The sequence below is a fragment of the Montipora foliosa genome, chromosome 8, assembly GCF_036669935.1.
Source record: "Montipora foliosa isolate CH-2021 chromosome 8, ASM3666993v2, whole genome shotgun sequence".
Taxonomy (NCBI): Eukaryota; Metazoa; Cnidaria; class Anthozoa; order Scleractinia; family Acroporidae; genus Montipora; species Montipora foliosa.
In genome coordinates this window covers 48,582,050-48,591,895 of record NC_090876.1, presented here as the reverse complement: position 1 = coordinate 48,591,895, position 9,846 = coordinate 48,582,050, and the positions used below count along the sequence as shown (strand labels likewise).

Here is a 9,846-nt window from a genome sequence, read left to right as displayed (position 1 = left end):
TGAACTGGGCCTTCGTTATTCCGATTTTCATTAGCTCCACTATATAATTTGTTGTCACGCCCCATCCCTGCATGGCCTAACAACGAGTTACGGATGAAAGTTTATTTCGCAAGCTCAAAAATGATTGACTGGCAAATTATTAAGAAAAAAGTGAGAGGATTTTATCGACTATCCAAAAAAAAAAAAAAGACTGGTTATCACGTTACGTCATCAATGTATGTTGAAGGTCAAGATCGCTGGATAACATTGTTTATATTATACCCTGGATGCCAGACGTTTTGCTCCTCTATCAATACAACTATAGTGATAAAGGCGAAAACAACATTTTATTCGGCGAGAACGTTAAGTTCTTTGAGAAGGCCAGTCCAGTGGGATGTCGTTTCATGTTACCAGAGTCAGATTTTGACCTTAGAAACTTGATTGGTCCCATGTAGTTGTCAGTTCTAAAGGGTACTCTGATTGGTTTAGCAACGGAAACTAGTCAAACAAGTTTTCACATGCTTTTAAACATCATTTCTTGAGGCTCGGCAAAGCACATTTCCGGAGATCACAGTATCCTACAATTTACTTTGAAACGAGATGTATGTCTCAGTAGCCTATCGGGTTTTTAAGGGTTACTCAGAGAATCCCATATTACTTGTCATTTGCCCACTATTCACACCTTAAGGAACTTTGTTAGCGCAGTGTCAGCTGCTTGCTTATCTGGTGAAGAAAAAGACGAAAAGGGCATCTTGAGCGCAGATTAAGCTTTCGCAAGCTCTGAGTTGGTAATACGGAATGAGAATTGGCGTAAATTGCTGAGAACGATAGATATTTTAAATCAAGACTGACGCCTGTTAGGAGTCGTTACAGAGCTTCAGCTCCTCTAAAGTTGTCTCGTACGTTATCTTAAACTGACCTAAGCTTTCATGAAATTTTCGAACTTCTCCATTTGCCTTTTGCATTTGCAGCAAATAATGGAGCTTAAGCCGTGCTCTTATCAATCACCTTTGAAAATTTTTGCGCCAACGTTTTGGCAGAATCTTTGACATTGAGTTAAACAAGTTTCATTTACCCCTGCCAAATACTCCTGGATTGCACCCACAAACTCGGCAATGCTCGTCTGGTGTAATAATCTTTACTGGAGTTTCTCTTTGTTTTGGCATATTTTTAACAAAGTAACATGACCTTGCTTGCGTGTGAAAAACCGGTTTGGCCGAATTTCAGAACGCCACAGTTCGAGCCAGATGTATTTGGTGGGCGTTCAGTCCAACTTCGTTTCCAGGATCTCTCTTCTCTGCTTCCTTTGTCGAAGGAGGCAGAGAAGAGGGAGACCCTGGGAACGAGGTTGCACTCAGTCTCGTTGCGCGGCGAACGAATAACTTCTGGCACTCAGGGTATTCATGTTACAAAAGCTGCAAATAAATGTTGGTCTCTCACACGACTGATCTGTTAGTGGGACTTTATCGTGTCTCTTTTTCACCGACACCGCGAAAATGTGGGGCGATGTCATGTTGTCAAACTGAAATTGAAGCACATTTCTGCTAAGGTTTCTGCTAGTGGAAAGGTGACGTAATGGAACGTAATTTTCCTTTGAAGTGCAACGTCCAATAGTTGAACGATGATGCTTTATGTGGTCTTTCTTAAATTGAATACTGGATTTGTTACCATTTTAAACTCTTCAGACATCCCCAATTCGGTTCAGTGATGAGTTTGTGATGGACGTTTTTTGTCCATTGACCATATTTGGTCATCGCTCCTAGCTTTCGTTGTCCAGCCACATCCGTCTGCCGTTTCCCCTCACCTGTCCTCTTCTCCATCGTATTTGTCGTATTTCACTTCTTGTCACTTTGTAATTTATCGCACTTTATAATCAAAGTTCTTTTTTACAACATCTAGAGCAAGACCCAAACGACGAATGTGCTGAGCTTGCTTTCTCTGAGTGCTTCTTTCGAGAAGGAAACCAACATGCCAGTTACCTCAAGCAAGCCGACGCATACTTAAAGTGCGAAGAAACAAAGGGCAAAAGATGTGACGCTCCCATATGGAAACACTATCACGCTACGGTTGATGCTTGGAGGAAAGAGTTTGAGACGATGCATGGTTAAATTCGTATAGATATTCGAGGAGATGCTCTGAGCCGTGAAGCAGAGGCCCAAAGTTGAACTTAGAGGGCACCTTTCAACAGTTAAAATCGAGATAGTCGTAGCGGCAGCTACTAGTTTTTTTTTTTTTTTTTTGCACTGTATTGTTGGTTACCAATACTAATGCTTGCACTTATATCTGAAATAAGTGGAAAAAATAAAGCACTTGGAAGCTAGAAATAATGAACTGACATGATTGTCTTGAAGAGATCATACATTTGTGCGCTGGGGACGGTGAATCAAGGAAAGAAATGATCATCACAGTTTACCAGAACGCCTGTGAAATGATTTCAATGCCTCGGCGGAATTCGAATCCATGGCTCTTTACGTTGCTTGTTCGATGTTTTGCCCACTGACAATAAGTCAGTTCGGAGTTTCAAAAAAAGACGTGCGCGCGTCGGGGTAAAATCAAGCATACATTAAAAATACATAAGATTTTGAATGCAAATTTCTGCAATCAATATCCATAAAAAAAGATGCTTGTTTTTATCCCGACGCGCGCACGTGTTTTTGATTGGTGTTCTTCAAGCGAGGCCTCACAAACGGCACAGTTGGTAGAGCAGACGCGAAGGTCATGGATGTGGCAAATCAATTTTGAAGGCTTTCCTGCAATTACTTGGATTAAGTAGCACGTTGCGGAGATCATATTTTATTTGCTATTTTTAACCAAATGGAAAAATTCTCCCACGCTTATTGGTGGAGAAGGTTCCTTCAAGCAAGGTTTTATGAGTACTTTACTAAGAATTTTATGTTGTTACACTTTCACCTACAGGATCTCTATTTTGCAGGTAAGAAAGATTTTCTGTCAGTTCTAATTAGGCTGAACAGGCATGACCCCTACTGAGCCAAGTCCTTATACTCTGGATTGCGGAGTGCGCTTCAATGGGCAGAGTGAAACTTAACCTTATCATTTTATGATTACCGTCGATGTGCCATAAGGCAAGCGGCCCACAGACTTGACAACGCCGAAGAGTGAGAAGAGCCCGTAGAATTACTCCAGCGGGGTTAACTCTTCGCATTGCCTCGCGTATTTTTGTGTTGCTGAATAGGTAGCCCTCTTGCCTGACGAAAACAGGTCATCCGCCTGTAGCCTAGGCTCGATTTTCAGCCTTTTTGGGAGTGCAGTTAACATCCTCCTCCCAACGAACGGCTGGAGCACTGGTCCGCGTCGTTTGTCCGTCACGTGGCACCCGTCGCTATTGCATTTTGTAGTTGGCAGGCAGGCGAATTTCTGATTGGTGGAAAATACAATTGGCTGGACCAGTGATCCAGCTGTGGTGTGCGGGGAGAAACGCGGGCGCACAAAACGGCTGTTCAATCGAGCCTATCTGTAGCCAGTGTAGGGAAATTCTTTCAAAATGGTGACCTTTTCCTCTATTTCTGAACACATAGATCTTGCCGTCAAACGAAACTCCGTCAATCGACGATGTACAGTGCGGGCGCTAACTCCCAGTAGCCTTCCTACTAGAACACAGCTTCAAGAGGAATTCAATTTGCTCCCTTGGAATCAGATATCTGGGTCGATCTTGATCTCCCAGGAATATATTTTGAGGTGAACGGCACTCTGTAGCCAGTTACAAACAGCTAAATCAAGTCGCGAACTGAACGTATCAAGTGCACAACCTCTTCACCAATTTCAAATACGTCAAAATATCCAATAACTAACCCTTAGTGTAGTTACATGGGTGATTATTGAAAATTCTCTGCGCTTATTGGTTGCATTTGAGGTGATGAATACGCGATAATCACTCAAGCGGTTTTTTCAAAATGGCTGCAAACCGTTTCGTCGAGATGACAGACGAAGAAATTAATTGTTTTAAAGAAAATGCATATTTTTCAAATAATCACCTACGTAATTATACTAAAACAATTATCCTCCTCAGGCTCGGTGAATATTTAACAATTATTCCATTCGCGCTTGTTGGATATGAGATGGTAAATAGCCAACGAGGCGCGTAGCGCCGAGTTGGCTATAACCAGTCTCATATCCAACAAGCGCGAATGGAATAATTGTTTTATTAAATTCCTTAAACTCCAAATATTTGGAAGTACGAAATACGAGCGAAAAGAGAGAGAAAGTCTGAGCGAAATGGAGAAAACTTTATGAAGATGCGATGTTGTGTAACACCTTGTGGTCAGACAGACGTAGGCTCATCACGTACTTTTCGCGTACCTCTTAACGTCGGAATTGATCCAGACTTTCCACAAAAAAAGTTCTCCACACAGAAATCATATGTGGGGAACATGTAAAATTGTAAACGTTTCTTGGCTTTTGTTTTCAACTCTTGTGATTGGTCAAAATCTTTTAACACAAAAAACACCCTTTCAAAATGGGCTGTAAATGAATTTTATTGCGTTAACGGCCTTCCTGTCGGTTTATGCATTCTCTTTGTAAGAATGATAACATTCCTATGTGGGGAAAGCACCGTTGCCGCATAAGAAAAGAAATTGCTATCCACCTTACACGGATCATTACTTAAAAGCAAACCAGGCAGTCCAAAATCATCGAGAGCACTGTGCTGCATTGTTTGGAGTACTGAAGATCGATGTTGAGCAGTTGGCTTAATCGATTTCTTCTTGGGGCTCTAAAAACACTTACAGAGAAAGGCACAAGCTTTTCGCGGTGGCCCCACCCTAAAAGATGTCGAGCGTCAGCGTCGAAACGGGTCGTTCCGCGATTCGAACTGAATGAAACTCAAACGTACACAAATGTAACTGAAATGGACGCAACTATTGAAAGCGATACAGGTCAAAATACCAATATTTTGATAAGCAGCGGGTACGTTATAAAGAACTACTCTGATGATGACAGCGACAAAGAAAATAACTCGACAAACAACATAGACTCCATACCGGGCCATATTTGACTTCTTCTGAAGACAAAGTAAAAACATTGGCACATCGAACAAAAAGCTTCCCGTGGCAGTGTACCATTGACTACGAAGATAACCTTTTTACTACTTTGTCGCCAATTTTCTACGATAAAAACTTGTATAGAAAGTACACACCAGGGATACTCCTAAGTATCTGATTAGAAGTTTTCTCACTTTTCCTCCGGCTGCGCTTCAGCCGTTTGATGCAGGAGGGCCAGTCTCTCGCTTGTCAAGTTGTCTCGTCTCCCAAAAAGAATTCTACCATTCCATGACAATGGAAGACGCCCGATTCTCATTTCATAGATTTTTTTATAAGTGTCGAGCCAACCGGTTCTACCAGCAAAATACAGCATCGATTGAAGATTTTAGCTTTCAAAACTTGCCCAAATCGTATCGGTAGGTCCTGGAAATCGCCCACAGAAAGGGCAGAGAGACAACTTCACTCGTGAACCACCATGTTTACAAGAAAGCATTTTAGGCGTCTCAGTCTGCATGAAACCATCTCTCACCTCTGTCTCGAGAAGACGAAGACGGTTCTTACGTTACCTTTATGCCTATCATGTCAATTCCTTGGGTAAAGACCAGCATCCGTTTTTTTGGTATGCTACGTATCGGTGAGCCAAAACATTTACGCATGCGCTGACAGAATGTTTGAACAAGAGAGAAAAGCGCAGTACCTCCAGACATGGCGCTGGAGCGTCGTACCAATAGAGTCATCCCGGGATTTCGGCCCGTGCGATCGCTTTTGGACGCAGTTGACCCTTTCCTACTTTCCGATACCGACCTTCCTTCCGGTACGGCAACAGGCAGTAGGGAATTTAAGATATACGACGGCGACGGTCGACGAAAACGTCACCTCAAAATATAACTTCGCTCTATCGTAAGTCTTTCGCGATTATTCAGTCTAGTTCGCGTCGTATAATGTGGGCAAAGAATCCTAAAAATAAATCAGTACGAGCGGTTTCAAAGTTAAAATACAGAATGAAGGATTCTCTGTTGCATGCTTACGTTGTTGTTAAAACTTCAAATTTGGTGATTTGACGTCGTCGTTATGCAGAGGACCGCTAAGATACTTGCTAAAATCTGTGCTGCACGTGCAGCACGATTATTTATGCTCTTTTAACCAATGATATTATTGCTTTGTGGCGTTGTCGTAGTCGTAGCCGTGGTCGTTTCTTAAATTCCCTACTTTAAGAAACGACCACGGTTACGGCAACGACAACACCAAAAAGCATGCAGTAATATTATTGGTTAAAAGAGGAAAAATGATCGTGCTGCACGTTCGACACGCATTTTTGTGCATTTCTCTCCCGTACTCGTCAAAACAACAACGTAAAATGACTAATTTTCGGGTTTTGACGACAACGTGGACAAACAACAATTAATCTTTCCTTCTTTCTCTTTGCTTCAAATCCGTACGTATCAATCTGGTTATGGTATACTTCGCTCATGTTGTACAACATAAACAAGGTAGAAACATCGTGAAACACTTAGGATAGCACAAACTAATTGTTTGAAGTGACGTTTTCGTCACCGTAGCCGTCGTGGTTTCTTAAACTCAAAAATCGAAGCATAATTACAATGAACGGTTTATGTGATGTACAATTTATTCTACTTAAGATCGACCAATCATTTAGCAGAACCCAGTCTGATGCTAGCCGGGAGGTCGCGTTAACAACGTCAAGTGTAACCTAGCACAACTTGATCTAGTGTTACCCTGGTATTAATACGGAGCAGCTAGGAAAAACACGTTGGAACAACGGTGTCAAGTGCTAGTGAGACATCAGCCATTATTCGAGAAATCAGTAGTCTTGCCGCGAGTTCACCTATCATATTCAGTTGTGTTTTAAAGTTGCATCAATGAAATGGAAGCGGCTCCGTTTTAAACCAATATTTCACCAAAGAAATGTGACACTTCATGATCAGAAAAACTATCTTATACTACTCACCAAGGCTTTACGTGAATACAAGCCAGGTTGATCCAGCATGCAGTTAGAATCGACTGAACGAAAGAAGGCGGTCAAAACAGCAAAGGGGAAGGTGGTGGGGGCGTACTGCTCGGAAGAGAACGCCTATGGAAATCTTCAGGAGCGAGGTGAAACGAAAAACAAAAGAAACTGCCAATCAAACTCTTACCTCTGATAGTCTTTGGAGTAGGATATTGTGGATTTTAATTTTTAAATTGTTTTTGGATAGATGGCGGATTTCACGAGGTAAACTATTCCAAATTGTTATACCATTCCTTGAAAAGGCTAGGGTTTAATTTGTTTGTCAAGTCTTGAGGGTTCAACAAAATAGTCACCTCTTGAAGATGACCTTGTCTTATGTGGATGAATGCTTGCTTTAGAAATAAATAAATTAGCAATATTAAGAGGCGATAAGTTGTAAGATATGTCATGCATCAGAACAGCAACTGATTTAACGTGGCTCAAACTAGTTTCAACACTTGAAAGAAACGTTCTTATTAGAAGGATTGACACTACAACACTTTATCATTTAACAGCAATGTTATGGTACCATATCAATCACCAATTATTGCTGAAAAATATTCGGTCATTTTTGTGACATAAAAAGTTACCGTGGCAACAGGAAAGCCCTGCAAAACACCCCATATTTTGGCTTTAGCTGCTCATATCTCAAAAACAAACTCAGTTAACCCCATTTTTTATTTCTGAAATGTAATCAGCATGCCAGCTTTTTTGCCAATGAAAAAGACTGATTAAAAGCCGATTAACCGTCTCGAAAAATGACGCTTGAATACAACTGAGATGCAATCATGGCAAATTGACCTTTTCAAGGTTTCTGACGCCATTTTGGTTCGGGGGGCAAACAAAATTATAGAAATTCCCGCGAAATTTGAAGCGACATGAGGACATTTGTAATATCCAGTTTTCAGACGTTACGCCTTGTACAATGATCTAATTTTCCGTTGAGTGAATGATTTCAATAAAATGACTAAAACTACTTAAAAATTTTTGAAATCTACCTTTCTGCAGCGGAGTTATAGAGGTTTGAATTCGGCCCAAATCCCATACATTCACTTTAATTTAAGCCGCGTTTGCCCCTCAACCAAGATGGCGTCAGAAAGCATCAAAAGGCCTATTGGAACCAGAACTAATGACCACGTTGCTTTAAGGATTATGCGTGCAGGACGACAAACTTAACCCTTTGGAACAGGGTTTTCCTGCTAAAAGTATCATATTTACCGCCACGCTGAGATAGCTCTGTTTTGATTGGCTTTTACAACAGTGGGAGGTGTTTTACAAAAAGATGTACTCGGGAGAGGGTAGACCGTCTAGGCCAATTATGGGAGATAGAGGCTCCCCCAACCCTAACCCCAACCCAGTGGCAAAATTCCATTCCCGGTGATCAAATCCCATCTTCCCAGCCGCAGGCCTAGTGGTTAGGGCGCTTGCCTTGAGATCCGGAGATCCCCTGAGGTTTAAGACCAGCTCTGACCACTCGTTGAATTTGTTCTGGTAGTCCCTGGTTCAACTTCCCAGCTGCACTTGTAAATAGCCAACTGGTTTGCCTCCGGCCAGTTGGGATTCTTAACAGTTGTTGTTGTTGTTGTTGTTGTTGTTGTTATTCCGTGTCGTTGTGTTTCATTGGCCCTGAAAAGCCCCTATGGGGAGCGGTCAATTAAGTATGTATGCATGTAAATTGGGTCAATCCAAGCTCCCATATTTCCCCTACAGGACCCTCTCATAAATCTAAGTACCCACAGGGGCTAAAATTTGTAGCAAAGTCACAACTATATTTAGTCTTCTTCGCAGCCGTTATTAGGGTCGTCACGCAACGCTCCTCCCCACTACTGCTCCCCATTTACTGGGGAGGAGCGTTGCGTGACGACCCTAATAACGGCTGCGAAGGAGACTACACTATATTCCCATATGTACCCAAATCAGGACAGGGTTTCCTCCATCAGGGTAGCCGATGACAAGTTCATTTGTGTCATTTGGGCGCTTGGATAGCTGGTTCTAGGTCCAGCCAGGAACCCATGACCCGGAGCCTACAACTCTACTGTGTTCGTGTCACGGCGTTTTCACAGACCGATTTATTTTTAGATTGAATTTCCCGCGAATGAGACTCCCACGGGAGCCCGATGACCAATTACAAAATATTAAGCTGACGTCATAGGGTCACCGAACCGGAACTGCCTTTGTTTTTTCGGGAAAAGATAGTCTAAAAATAGATTGGTCTGTAAAAATGCCGTTACATAGGCCCAGTATGGGAGCTGTAGGCTCCGGGTCATGGGTTCCTGGTCCAGCTCTCTCTCACCGTGTTGTTTCCTTACACGAGAAACTTTCTTTCACACTGTCTCGCTTCACTAAAATGATAGACAAGGATACAGTCCACAAGGGAAAGGGTGGGGAGTAGCAAATGCTCTTAGTTGCTCTGTGCCACAAAAAGCTGGCAGTGTGAGTACCACGTGACTTTGCCTTGCCCATGTCGGCTTTAGCCTTTGGAAGGCCCTCTTTCGTCACTTATTTACACCGTACACAATCATGCAATTCTTGCTTCCGTAGTAAAGTATTTGTTCAGTGATAAACTCATGATACTCAATTGCATGTATAAGCTGTTCCCGGAAGCTGTTTTATCAAATTGAGTTTATGACCGTTGATAAAAGAAAGAGGAATCTTCATAAAAGTAAATATTGATCACCATAAGAGGTCAGAAAGCTGATGTATAAAGCTGAAGCTGGAACTTTGATGAAATCCTCACCATTTATCCACCCCAGATCCCAGCCAAAAGTTTACCAGACGAACGAATGGCCTGGGTTCAGGCATGGACAGCGGATGTCATTCTAGAGATACGATCTGCTTATGTATGAAGAAGGAACTGTACCA

General features: G+C 42.2%; 1 protein-coding gene across 3 annotated transcripts in view; it reads left to right on the top strand.

The window, feature by feature from the left end:
- LOC137967656 (uncharacterized) overlaps positions 1-2,291 on the top strand; it is an 11,902-nt gene extending 9,611 nt beyond the window's left edge. For all 3 annotated transcript variants that reach the window (XR_011116552.1, XM_068814185.1, XM_068814184.1), the window contains one exon: positions 1,879-2,291. Coding sequence is in view for 2 of the 3 variants with exons in the window: in XM_068814185.1 (XP_068670286.1) it covers positions 1,879-2,087 (209 nt within the window). In the remaining variant the exon portion in view is untranslated. The remainder of the gene's footprint in view (positions 1-1,878) is intronic.
- The last annotated feature ends 7,555 nt before the right edge of the window (positions 2,292-9,846 follow it).